This window comes from Candoia aspera, chromosome 3 (genome assembly GCF_035149785.1).
Source record: "Candoia aspera isolate rCanAsp1 chromosome 3, rCanAsp1.hap2, whole genome shotgun sequence".
NCBI lineage: Eukaryota > Metazoa > Chordata > Lepidosauria > Squamata > Boidae > Candoia > Candoia aspera.
This window is the reverse complement of record NC_086155.1, coordinates 46,890,386-46,904,352: the sequence shown is the minus strand read 5'-3', so window position 1 is coordinate 46,904,352 and position 13,967 is coordinate 46,890,386. Positions and strand designations below refer to the sequence as shown.

The 13,967-nt window shown below is 38.3% G+C and overlaps 2 protein-coding genes across 3 annotated transcripts in view; one reads left to right on the top strand and one right to left on the bottom strand.

Annotated features, from left to right (window-relative positions):
• The window catches only part of GOLT1A (golgi transport 1A), a 321,971-nt gene that overhangs the window by 49,406 nt on the left and 258,598 nt on the right, over positions 1–13,967 (bottom strand). The window lies entirely within an intron of this gene.
• Positions 1–13,967, top strand: part of ATP2B4 (ATPase plasma membrane Ca2+ transporting 4) — a 167,973-nt gene that overhangs the window by 128,433 nt on the left and 25,573 nt on the right. For both annotated transcript variants that reach the window (XM_063297549.1, XM_063297551.1), the window contains exons 10-16: positions 829–1,071; positions 4,818–5,059; positions 7,594–7,828; positions 10,447–10,626; positions 11,862–11,949; positions 12,592–12,698; positions 13,414–13,605. In XM_063297549.1, coding sequence (XP_063153619.1) covers positions 829–1,071; positions 4,818–5,059; positions 7,594–7,828; positions 10,447–10,626; positions 11,862–11,949; positions 12,592–12,698; positions 13,414–13,605 — 1,287 coding nt within the window. The remainder of the gene's footprint in view (positions 1–828; positions 1,072–4,817; positions 5,060–7,593; positions 7,829–10,446; positions 10,627–11,861; positions 11,950–12,591; positions 12,699–13,413; positions 13,606–13,967) is intronic.

Sequence of the window (13,967 nt, the reverse complement as noted above, 5' to 3'; positions counted from 1 at the left end):
GTTATAATTTTTAATAAAATTACTATTTAAAAAAAATTAAAAAATAGAATTTGGATCGGGGAATACCAGGGCTATAGGCTAGTCTGGGGAGTTGAAAAACATTTCCATACTGTTATCAAGAACATGTGGTTGTGTCATCAGTAGTCAAACTCAACTTGATAGTGGCTTTTTACATACGTTTTTTAACATGATTCCTCAAAAAATAAGGCATTATAAATTTATTTTTTTAAATAACTCAAAATGTTTGAAGGAATGTGACTTTGGAAAATTGAAAAAGCAGAAGTATATTTTTTGGTCCAGTATGCTCAATTTTTAAAAAGGTATAGAATCTAAAATATGCATTCTAATCTGTACATTCATCCAATTAGATCAGTTTGTATGGAGATCTCAAGGATTAAATTCATCAAATATCCCTATCTTTAGGCAGACATGCCCATGGTTCTATAACTTGACGTATATTGAAAAATAATTTGAAAGTGTTAAAATTAACAGCAGCTATACTAATCCTGGTGTTCAGTTCAAATATTATATCTGCCTTCCTTCAATCATTGGATTCCCTGCCTTTTCTAGATACAGATGGGGATTTATATCCATATATCTTTCTGTTTGTTAATTTTCCCATGTTACACTACAAGAGATCGAAGATTTGTAAGTGTGTTGTTGAAAGCTGTGACTTTGGGGTTGTTGGTTTTTTTAAAAAAATATCCTCTATTTTATTAATTCCTTTTCTGATCTGTGCATTTCCATGCTAATTTAATTACCAGTCTCTCTTCGTGCCACTGAGTAACTGTAATCTGTTTCAGTATTTTTTATGTTTTCCTAACACAGAAAATGATGAAAGATAACAATCTGGTTCGGCATCTGGATGCTTGTGAGACAATGGGCAATGCCACCGCTATTTGCTCAGACAAGACTGGGACCCTCACCATGAATCGGATGACTGTGGTGCAAGCTTATGTGGGAGACACCCACTATCGACAGATTCCTGACCCAGAAGCTATTCTGCCCAAGGTCCTGGACCTTATTGTCAATGGTGTTGCAATAAATTCAGCCTATACCTCTAAAATCTTGGTAAGTTCCAATTTATTTTGAAGTTTACACTTAACATCTTTTATCCAGTCCAGGGGTACAATCAAGGGTATGCTTCATTTAGGAGCACATGCCCCCTAAAAGCTTTGGATGCTGCCCTCAGAGCCTTCAAAAAAGCCATTTTTAATATGACAGAAGAGGAACATTATTAAATGCTTGGGGAATATTGAGAGCCAGTTTGGTGTAGTGATCAAGGTGCTGGCCTAGGAAGCAGGAGACTGAGAGTTCTAGGCCTCCCCTAGGCATGAAAGCCAGCTGGGTGACCTTGGGCCAGTCAGTCTCTCTCAGTCCAAACGCACGGGGTGGTTGTTGTGGGGAAAATAGGCAAGAGGATTAGGTATCTTCGCTACCTTGAGTTGAATATATGAATGAAAAAATGAATGAAAAGAATCCTCAATATCAAGCATGTATTAACAAAATATACTTCCCTCCTGAACATTTGGAAGTGATTTGTGGGAGAATGAACTCTTCCCAAAAATCCAGTTGACAAATCAAACAGATAAGAAAATTCTATTCTCTTTTCACAGATTGAAACTGAAACTTATAGAGAGTAAGGCTTTCATTTCTGAAAGGTAAAAAAAAAATAACTAGGACTATCAGAGGCATCTGCAAGATTGAGGGTTTTCATCAAAAGGACAAAACGAGTTCTACAAGCTCTACCCCTTTCATATATGTGTAGATACAGGTGCATCATGTATAAAAGGGACAAAGCTTACAGTATAACCCTGCTTTCATCATCCCCTCACACCCTCCCCTGCCCTAGCCTTTTCTCCCAAGGATGCCTCTGAGCACTGTGCAGGTTTCTGGATTCAGAGGGGAAAAGATGATTCAAAATGTGCACGGGCACATTTTGCAGTTGCAGTTGTTGCTCATGCATGATCCCTCAAAAAGACATATTCATGGTGCAAGCAACAATTTTTTTATATATCTAATAAGTAAAGTTATATATCTAATAAGTAAAGTTTGCACACCCGTATCATTCTTCCCTTTTAGAATATATCAATACACAGCCCTAAAATTAGCATCCATCTAGCTAACTTGCTGTCGGTTTTTTAAATTTAATGTCATTTTTTCTCTTTGAAATTCTATTTCTTAGTCCTCAGTGCCTACCACAAATTCAGACATTTTATATTGCATTCTTTTTTTCAAATAATTTTATTAATAATTATAAATGAAAAAGATAAAAGCCAATACAAAAAAATACAAAGGAAAACAGTGTGAAAAAGAAAAAAAGTAACTTCCCCCATCATTCTAGCAGGTAAAAACAATCTTAATAGCTTATCACTATCTCTAAATACAATATAATCTCTCTTCACTCCATATCTTACCTATTGAATAAAAAAAGCAAAATTCAAATGCCTTGTCACTGATTCTTTGTAGACAAAAGTCCAGTAAGGGCAACCAGATGTAACTATTTTTTTCCTTTAGCCCTGCTCGAATAAGCCAACCTTGTACTCATTCCCTGAGTTTTTTAAAATACCTTTTTACCCCTTCAAAAAGAGTCCCGGAGCTAGTTTTCTGTTATCTGTGTTTCAAGCCAAAAATCTTCTCAAACTTTAACAATTTTTTTATATATCTAATAAGTAAAGTTTGTCCTTTTGTTTATCACTTCTAATAAAGTCCTTCAAAACCTTAATAGACCTCTTTTGTATGTACAATAAAAAAATTATCCAAGTCAATTTCTTGGTTCAGTATTTGTACATCTCCTTTTGGGAATAGGTCATCCATCGGTTCCATTTGTGTACCCACATCTTTCTCCATATCTTTCTCATTACTTGTTACATTTAAGTCCCCCTTCAGAGTAATTTCAAAATCATCCATTGTCACTTGCTCTTGTTCTGTAATTCCATTATAACATGCTCTGTCAATTTTGTCAAGCAATTTATCTGTTTTGTCAAAGAACCTGGCAGACAAATATCCCCAGGTTTGAATTATAGATGGCTGCTCCGTTTTCTTTATCCTCTAGCTCCTTCTATTGTCCAACCTTCAAAGTCACCTTTGAAAAAGCAGAAAACAGTTGCCATTTTCCTGAGGGAAAATTTCTTCTAATTAATTCAAAGCTCTTTGTGACCATTTAAAATTACAATTCCAAGTCCATCTGAGCAGGCCCGCAACTAGGGTCGGTGTCACCCCGGGCAAACAGGGATTCCATGCCCATTTTGGCGCCCCCCCCCCAGTGCTCATTTTGGTGCCTCCCCAGCGCGGCACTCAGGGCACATGCCCCACTTGCCCCCCCCCCCCAGTTGCAGCCCTGCATCTGAGCTCTTAATCTGTTGTTAATCTTTCTAAAGTCCATATTCTGAGCACCATTTTGCTGTTTGAATTGAAAAAGTAATATTTTTCAAAAGCTTTTAAAAATCGCATTTAAAAGTTCTTTCTCTAAGGAGAAGGCAACTCACCTAGTGAAAACAACTTGCCATTCTGAAGAGTCTTAATCCTTTTAAGGCAGCAGAAAAGAAAAAGCCAAAGTGATTACGAGCTGAAGCTCAGTCAAGCTTATTGTCCTTTAAAAGGCTGTGTTAATGACTGTGAGCAAAGATGTCCCTTGACTCCCAGCCACTCGACCCACAGGCAGACCACAAAATGGCAATTTCTGCAATTTACTCATGAGGAGCCGCTGTGGAGAGACACATGGGTGATCTCAAAGAACTCTCCTTAACCTGGAGAGCATTTTGGTGGCCAGGATCCTGCATCCTGCACCGATCTTCGTCGAAACGCTGTCTAGCTACAAAAAGGGACGTTCAGTTTGACATGGCTCTCAACCAGAACTTGACATTTGCTATTGCATTCTTATTGTTATTTTTTAATAAAGTTATTTGGAGCTAGGTATAAGCAATGTGGGATATTAAATGCCTTTTTTATTTAAAAATGCATTCAGGGGAGTTTATTATTATTAGGATTGTGATAGGAGTGAATGGGGAATTTAGCTTCTCCCCTGCTTTAATATTGAGAAAAAGTGATCTCCTGAATCAGATTTTTGTATTGGAATTGATGCTACAGCCAATATGATTTAATACTATGGTTCATTTGGGTTAGGGGAAATGTCCTTTTTAACCTCAAAGTATGATGGCCATTGATTTAGTATCATGGAATCACAAGGTTGAAAAGGACCATTGGAACCAGTGCTCTATTCAGTGTAGGAATTCAGGCATCCCTGACAGTTGGCTTCTTCTTGAACTTAGGTTGCCAGCTTCTCTATGCTTCATACATTACTTTATTTCTCAAGTTGGTGTATTCTGAAACATAGACTACTGTCTTTTATACCCTAACTACTATGGTGCAGTTAAAAAGAAAATATTTCATGATCATAAACTTTTTTTCAGCGTTCAGGGGAAAAGTCAAGAGTAGGTGGGTAATGAGAGAGCTTAAATTTTATTTTTTCCTGGGTCTTCACATTTCTACTGGGAAGTAATAGTGGAAGAAAGCCATTGCATTCATACCCTTTTGTAGGGTCCAGTTGGAATCTGGTTGCCCACTTTGGGAAGACAATCCTGGATTAAATAAACTTCTAAACCGACAGAAGTTTCCTTGTTATTATCTTAATCAGATATTTTGTCTAAGCTCTATCTCACCACCACTGCCCACTGAAGTTTTAATTTCTCTGTGAGATTAATTAATTAAGACTAATTAAGCTAAGTAATTGTGACTAAATTAAATTGTCAGGGTACAAGAAGTTACTGTATGATTTACCATTAATTTTTCTTGTTATATTTGGTTTGGGATTTTAGCCTCCAGAGAAAGAAGGGGGACTCCCACGTCAAGTTGGAAACAAGACAGAGTGTGGACTTCTGGGCTTTGTTCTGGACTTGAAACAGGATTATCAAGCTGTCCGTAGTGAAGTGCCTGAGGAAAAGCTGTATAAGGTCTACACCTTCAATTCTGTCCGCAAATCTATGAGTACAGTGCTAAAGAACCAAGATGGGAGTTTTCGTATGTACAGCAAAGGAGCCTCTGAAATCATCCTGCGCAAGTAATTGTCCTCTCAATTATGGTGTTGTTCATGTTTTTTGAGACTCTGCTTTTGACAAGAAGCATCCATGAGATAGGTACATCAGACCTGGTAGTGGAGAAGTGCTGTTTCTAAATGGGGAAAATTCACATGAAAAGAATGTTCAGTTTAAGAATATTTAGGATGGAAAATCTGAAGGAACCTCATGTAGTATGTACAGAAAGGAAAACATATTAGCTTCTCTATTTTCTTTTCAGTTGGTACTCTGAGAGCATATCTTCTCTCTGGCGTTTTTCTAGTTTTCTATGAAAGATTTAATAGGCTTAATTCAGAATCTCCAACCTGATTCTTTCAGATGTTTCACTCAGGAAAAGTTTTGGCTAAGTAAATTGAGAAATGACTAAAGCAACAAGAAACTGCTGAGACATCTCTTGTTAGCTTTATTGTTGCGTTAACCATTTGTAGTTACCTGTGAGCTACAGTTTGAAAAAAGTTTGCAGAATGTTCTTCCATTTCTGAATCTTACTCAAAAATATTTTAAAAATCTTCAGTCATTATCAGCAGAGTGTAAGATGCAGCCATATATTTCACCTTCATTTGGGATATCTTGGAATCAGCCCTTCTCATCTGCCAGGGTCGTCTTCCCAAACTCATCAAGTGAATAAAGATAGTAGCCTGGGTTAACATTGAGGGTTGTTTTTACAGTTGTTCCGGTATGGCCGGTGTGAACTCTGGGATATTCCAATGCTTTTTCTAACTCATTTTTCCTTCTAATACAAATTAGAAATACAAAATGCCCACACGCTCTGTCACTAGAAATCCACTTTGATCAGCCCTCTTGAGTCTCCATTTTTAAAGAATTCACACAATTGATAATTATCTGAAAATTAATGTGTCTAATACATTCCTTTACAAGAACTTGTAAATTGCTGTTTTCCTAATCTTATTTGATTGAAGTCGGAATATGGGGAATGAAAAGGAACAAAGACAAAGTTGGAAAGGATGGTGATGTTCTCCTAAGCTAGGTTTTTCAATATATTCTTTAAAATGCTTAAGCATTTCCCAAGGAATCCTTTAAAAGAAGACTTGAAGAGACAGGGTTTTTCTAAATATAGATAAGCATTCACCCATCACTTCACCAAACTCTTCAGGTTAAAAATCCTATGCACAATATTGGCCATCACACCCCACACATTCAACGTCTGCCAAAATTGTAGTCTTAACTTACAGCCCCAAATGATAAAAGTGTCCATGGCTATTTCCATCAGTCTTTGATTAATAGGACAACAGAATTCAGGCTCCTACAGAATCAAACAAAATCATAGGTTTTAAAGTATGGCATTACCCAGTTAGATTTATTCAGTTATACTATTCAAGAAAATATTGCCCTGGCCTTGAGAGCTTCCTTGATGATTTGCAGTTCCATCCATAAATCACTCCTTCCTTCTCCTTAAGTTGAAAGTAATACCATTGCCCATAATTTTTAAGAAACAATATTCTATATGTAGCTCAGGTGAGAGAAAAGTTTGGTCTTGAAGGCTGACAGTGGAGGACAAGATGAAGCCATGAGAGTCACTAGAACTTTGTGTAAGTTTCTCAAACACAACTGAAAAAGATCTTCTCCGTTCCTTTCCATAACTCTCTACTTCCTGCCATTCAGGGATCCAAGACACTGGGGTGCTAGAAAGCAGTTTTTTTGCTGGGGGGGGGGTAATTTGCTTTATGCCCCCTGCTTGCCCTCTGGAGTCCTCCCACCACCACAATAAATGAGTGTAGGTATCTTGATTTGCTTCATTTGCAATCTTCTCTAAAGATTAAAATCAAATCATTTAATCATAACAAAATAACAAAAATTTGAATTGCTTTGTATTTCCAACCTCTGCTCCGATTAATATATGGAATTATTTCAATTCAAAACTCTACTTAAGCCTTCAACTATTCTGAGAAATTGAACCAGGGGGCAGCAGAAATATGTTCTTGTCACTGAAGAAAGCAATATATCCTTTCTCATGACTTGTTTTGTTTTGTTTGACTGAGGGACAGTCAAGACAGAAACTAGTCTTTTCTTTTTCTCAGTATGCCTTTGTCTGCCTTGGAGAATATTCTCCTTATGATTATATAACTGAAGTGTGTGTGAAGGAAATCTGTGGGTGTTTTTATAACAGGCATGGACACTGTCCACATGCACACCACATACTGCCCAAGAAGCTTTTTCTTGTGGCCTTCAAGTCTTTCCTCAAACCCCACCCCTCTCCCCATAGGGGCTTGCTTTCTCATTGCACAGTACTGTCTGTGGAAGAAGAGGTCCCTCACTTCATAGATAGTTCATTGCCTGTTCCTGCCGTGAGATAAAAGATAAAAGAAAGAGCCCTTCAATACTACATGACATGGAAAAGCACCACACTGTGAGGTAGAAAGAGAAGCCCATGGGTAGCTTGGTGTCTTTCCATGGTAAGGATTGCAAAGAGTGTGAGATGCTTTGCTTGTAAAGTATGAACATAGTTTTTGAAATAACTATGGTTATTTCCTTTTGGTTTTTTATCCCCTTAACACAGGTGCACAAAAATTTTGGACAAGAATGGGGAACCACGATTATTTAAAGTGAAGGACCGGGATGAGATGGTGAAAAAAGTGATTGAACCAATGGCTTGTCAGGGGCTGCGTACTATTTGTCTGGCTTACCGGGATTTCCCTGCTGGTGTTGAACCTAACTGGGATGCTGAAAATGAGGTTTTGTCTGACCTTACTTGCATCACTGTTGTTGGCATTGAAGATCCTGTTCGTCCAGAGGTACCAGGGTGACTTTCTTTCCTGTGTGCATGTAGCACAATGAATATTAGATTAGCTTTCCCAACCTGGTGCCCTTCAGCTGGCTAGAGATTATAGGGATTGAAGTCCAGCAAATCTAGAAGGCATAAACTGGAGAAGGCTATTTAAGATTAGAATCTTATAAGATCTTATTATATTGGATCTCATTCTATCCATTAGATTCTTTTTTTCTTTTTGCTGTTTACAGTTTTGTTCCCTTGCTGACTGCTTCACCCCTGTTTTGTTCCCTCAGTTCATTCTGGTGACTATACCTATTACCTGATTTTTCCAGTCCCTTCTCTTTGACTTGCCCACTTAGATTTTTCTGCTTTCTGATTATTCTCTTTCACCCTTTACCTTCCTGCAGGTTATTCCTTTATCCTTTATTTTGTTTTTTCATTGCTTTGCTTTGGATCTGCTTTTTTCTGCATCTTTGATTCTCTTGGGCTACCTGATCTTTCTGGTTTTCCCTGTTTCTGTGATTGTACCAATGAATACCTTTAGAGGATGTTCTTTCCACTTTCCACCTTTACATTGCTGCTCATTTTCTACCAGCAGTTGAAGATGTTCTCAGTCAGCAGAGACTCTGTGTTCATTGGTAACAACGTTGTGTTACCAGTAAGGTTGCTACTTGTGGGAAGGGCCCTTCTGAGATTAATAACAGAGTTGCACTTCTGTTCTGTTTTTGCTCTTTGGCAGCTACCTAGCAAGGAGATAGTTGAAAGGTACACCTTTTTCCTTCATAGTTTTGCAGTAACAAGGACTAATCTGCGCTTCTTGAATTTCTTCCTGTTTTGCAACTGTTACAGGTATTAAAAACTGGCAGGAAAAGCTATGTAGACATCTAGAAATGGAAGGAGAGTGATAACTGATAACTGCTTCACTTAATAAGATTCTGCATTCTTAGAAGACAGGATATATTTTCTCTGTAACTATTAAAGAACACCAGATCCATCTGCCCTAAAAGTGGCAACTGTAATTTACAAATTCCTCTCTGAGGCAGCCACAGATATTCTAGTGAGAAATTATGGTTACTGAGGAAAATTGATTATCTTTGATTTACTTCATCTTTCCCATGCTCTGTTTTCTCTCACAGTTTGCCATAGGGGTGACAAGCAGACAACTGACCTAACACAATAAGCCATCCCATGACTACTACTTGATTACATTTTCGAATTGGCCCCCTGCATGCTGTTCCCATAATTAGATGCTGAAGTATCTGGGATTGGGAAGGGCTTCACAGATGCCCTGCATACACTAGTCTGGAGGTGGTGATTGAATTTGCTGATGTCTTAATGATGTTTCTCTTCTCAGTCAGTCCCCACCACTACTATCACCACTCCCAGAGCTCTGTATACAGTTTGATCTGCATAACTTAAACCTATTAGAGCAGTGATGCTCTGTTGCAGTCAAAAGGCAGAATTAACCTGTTTCCATACTGCCATCCCTTAACAGGAGAGGGGTAAAAAGGATCCCTAACAGCAGTGTATATTTGAAGAAAGGCAAGAGGTTATATATCCTTAGAGGCAAGAAGGATGCCTTTTCCAAAAATGGTTTAGAACAAATATTTTGCCCGGGTATTTAAGTTGGGAAGCCATAATCCAGCAGGCATATTGTATTATATACACATGCACTGAAATACATGTGTGTTACCCAGGTGTCACAAAATTATTAGCTGCAGCATGGCAGAGTGGTGGGCAGGAGAAGGACATGTTTCACAGGCCCTTTAGGAAGAATGTAGAGCAATTTAATGTTGGGCATTTTTCTATTATTGCATCTACATGGTGCCATTCAAAGTAATCTGCAGTTAGCAGTTTATCATGCTTGTAGCTCCTGTTGTAATTCTTCCCACTTCTTAATGGAAGCACTGACCTTCCGTTGCAAGGTCCCTGCAAAACACAAAATAAGGTACACTGCATTTAACCAAGTACAGACCTGGTTTCTTCTCACAAATTGTTATGAGATTTACATTAAGACCCTGGGGTAATGCAGGATGTTCTCCTTTTTAAAAGCAAGATTTTTCTGGCCATTATGACATGTTTGCATTATCATATCAACTGCTTTAAGAATCCAACAAAGCTAATTTAAACTGATTAAGAGGTAGTGGCTACCCCCAAAGTGTTCCATGAGGGGCTACTGGAACCTGGGTCTCCCTGGTTCTTGTTCAGTACTTGACTAGCTAATCTATGCCATCGACGTTTGGTTTCATGACAGAATTGTTCCAGTAAGTGGAATTGATAGCCAAGTGTTAGAGGGCAGGGTGCTCTTTCTCGGTGTGTCAGCCACCAACTCTCCTTTCTCCACCCCTGCTTTCCAATCTCTGTTCACCAGTCCTTTGTGCTCTTGAGTTGTTCTCCTAAATGTTTTCTGTTTCTGCAAACCCTGATGGTCCTTTAACCCTGTTTGTTCCTCTTTGTAAACAGATTGTGTTGTCATGGCAATCCATGACTGAAGAATAAACTTGCCATTACACTATAAGATAGCACAGTTTCCACGCATTGTCTCTTATTTCAGACTTCATCGTTTTTGCCTGCTTCATCATTTTTGCCTGCTTCATAGTCCCTTGCTTATAGATTCTGTTTTTCATGGCTTGCCCATAGGTACCTGAGGCCATTCAGAAGTGCCAGCGTGCTGGTATTACTGTCCGGATGGTTACAGGTGATAACATCAACACAGCACGTGCCATTGCAACTAAGTGTGGGATTTTGCTGCCTGGAGAGGACTTCCTGTGCTTGGAAGGAAAGGAATTCAATCGGCTCATCCGCAATGAGAAAGGAGAGGTAAGGTGAAGGAGGGATTGAAGCCAATCAAGTTTCTGTGAGAGCTGAGATCTCCCCCAAAATGTTACCAAATGGAACAGGAAGGAAAAATATTAAAAATGTGGAGAGAATTACATTAACTCTGTTAAATTACATTTAAATAGAAATTAAAACAAAGCAATGTTTTGTTTGCCCTGGCTCCACCCACTCTTTTTTTGTTTGTTTGTTTTTACATCTAGTCCCTGACTTGCCACTCAAAGGTAAAGTGGAGCCATAAGCTCAGAAGTTGTGCTTTCCTTACAGCTTCTTTTTCTTGTCAGACATGCTTTTGATGTGATGTATTCATTCTAATGTGATGGCAAACTATGTTTCTAAAACACGGGGATTTGTCATCTTAGGAAGAGTTTTAGGGCATGGCAAAGAGAATAATTTTATGTAACTTGAAAAAAAAACCTACCATCCTGATTTTAAGGAGTGGATCCAGGATATGAGTCTGCTGACTATTTTGGGAAAGTGTTTCTGTTCCAAAAATGAAAAGATTAAGCAGTATGTTTCTGTAGTTCTAGATTTAATGATAAACTTAAGGACTGAATTCATTTTTATATTGCTATCTATAATTATTAAATAGGTCTTTTTTCTCCTTTTTTTCCTTCGCTATTAAATAGTTTTCTTTTTCTTTTTGTCACATTTTCTTTATTTTAATCACCATAATATATCTAGGTTTTGTTTCTTCACTGTATAATCACTATCCTTTTTTCATTGGGGCTGTAGTTTGTTTTTTTCAGCATTAATTAAAAGAAAAAAAATGATATATTCATTCTGTGATCTCTCTGGAACCATGAATCTCTGGAATTTAGAGCAGATTCGCCATCAGAGAAAGAGATTCTGAACCTTAAAAGGTAATATGGTAAGGCTACAGTGCAGGTACACAGAGGGCTTCTCTCCATGTCTCTCTAAAATTGCAAGCTCCTGCTATATTGAGCAGAGCTGATACCAGTCATATGTTGCTGATTTCTAAACAGTTTTACTCTGCAGTCCTCTGATATTACGTTGGATCCATATTAATATTAGCAGAATGGGTTTCTCCATACTACCTGCAATTGTTACACCATTCATTATTGGTCATTAGTTGAAATGAAATTCTTCTAAGAAAATAGATGTTGCTTTCAGAACCTTTTGCAAGTGGAGAGAGGCACTGGTTCCAAAGCCCCTTTCAGAGCTAACCTAGCTTGTACTATTGGGGTTTTGCTCTGCAGGTGGAGCAAGAACAACTGGATAAAATCTGGCCTAAACTTCGAGTCTTGGCACGTTCTTCACCAACTGATAAACACACCCTTGTGAAAGGTACAGTCAACCAAAGAGACAGCATTTGCTTTCCAAGATGATGTCAGAAGAGAAGTGGAGGGAGAGAGAGTTGAGGGAACCAAGTGAAAGCTTCAGTGAAGAGACGCATTGCACTTACAGAGCCAAATCTGCTGAATTGACATGTATTCACATTGGACATGTATTCTCCAGCTCCAAAATGAAATACCCAGGGCAACCTACACAGTGAAAACTCCTTAACAATGAACAGTAGAACTATGAATAAGATACATTGAATAGATTAAAAAACAGCAAATCAAAAACAAGGAGACAATAAATATTGTCTGAGCAAAATGAAATAATTCCATCCACATTTGACAGCAGAATGTTGGCAAGGGCATGTGCTATATTAACTTCTTAGAAGCAGGGAATTCCACAGTCTGGGCATGATAACAAAAACAAGGGCCTTTGTACATCCCTTTTAGGTCATACTGAAGATTTCTCATCAGTTAATTTTAGTGGATAAGAGATCCATATCTTGGAAGACTATGCAGCCCTTTAGACATCATAGCCTTCAGCTGGTGGGGCTTTATGTGATAACAATTAAAAGTGTTTCTGGAATTTTGCAAGTAAACCTAGTGGGTCTCAGTGCTTATCCTCTACTGACCTTTAGCTCATTTTCAGGAATTATTGACAGTACTGTTGTGGAACAGAGGCAGGTGGTAGCTGTGACTGGAGATGGCACCAATGATGGCCCAGCCTTGAAGAAAGCAGATGTTGGATTTGCTATGGTATGATTGCGAACAAAAAAGAAGCAGATAATTATTTGCTTGTGTGTACTTTTGTATGATGGAGCTGATAACACTGGCTGGCTAAGAAACTGGGGGATTATATATGTTAAAGTTCTTTTTATTGTGTTCTATTTTCTGTTTTAGCTTTTTCAGTTGCAGAAGTCAGAAATTTTTCAGCCCAAGACAAAATTTCACCATCTCTGGGCTCAGTAGGACACAGCAGGCAAGCGTTAGGGAGAATTAGTCACTACAGGGAACCTGCTTAATGTTTCTGCGGTTTGCTGGCCCATTCTAGCAGGCATGGATTTTCTAGTCACTGACTGCCACCACGTGTCTGTAACTGAGTTTTGCAATAAGCCTAACAGCTTCCTTAATCAGCTGCTTTAGTTCTTCACCAACAAGCAATCAGAGAGGCAGTGGCTAGTTTTTCCTCAGTTTTTGGTCTGGAAGGAAGAAAAGTTAAGCTGATTAGATAGACTAGGTATTTTATTTGTCACAGAGCCTTGTGTTTGTTACACACAAATCATTTGGATCTCTCAGCCTTAAGAGAAAAATAATAATGAAATGTTTCATGTAATCCACATTGCAGTGTCACATCTGAAATGAACTGGCATTTGCCATTTTGTGGGTGCAAGTCTTAAAGTTGAACATAGACAAACTTGATGCTTCCTTAGTGACTAATTGCCTTCTCTCCTCCTGATCTTCATTTTCTCAGGGCATTGCTGGCACAGATGTGGCTAAGGAGGCTTCAGACATCATCCTGACAGATGATAATTTTACAAGCATTGTTAAGGCAGTGATGTGGGGCCGCAATGTATATGATAGCATTTCCAAATTCCTGCAATTCCAGCTGACAGTCAATGTAGTGGCTGTGATTGTGGCATTCACAGGTGCTTGCATCACACAGGTAAGAACAGCTAGAAGAATTAGGAACTTTTCTTAATGAATTAATGAATTAGAGCTGATCTGGATTCTATTTGAGGTTTTCAGATATGGCATTCAAAACTTAGTCTTGATGCAGATAAAGGTAAAAAGTTCAAAGATATGGAGCGGATTAGATTAAAAAGAACGTTGCCTTCCAGAAGGAAACTGAAAGTCTACTCATTACCCTTTCTAGCAGTGGCCATTTAGATACCACAGACAGGTCACAAGTAGAGTTGATGGAGTTAGTTATCCCATTTATAGTGGGCTACTATGGCTAATAGTCATCAACAATTTTCTTTTTTACATTTGTATCAGAAGACTGCAGTCACACCTATGCAAAGACTC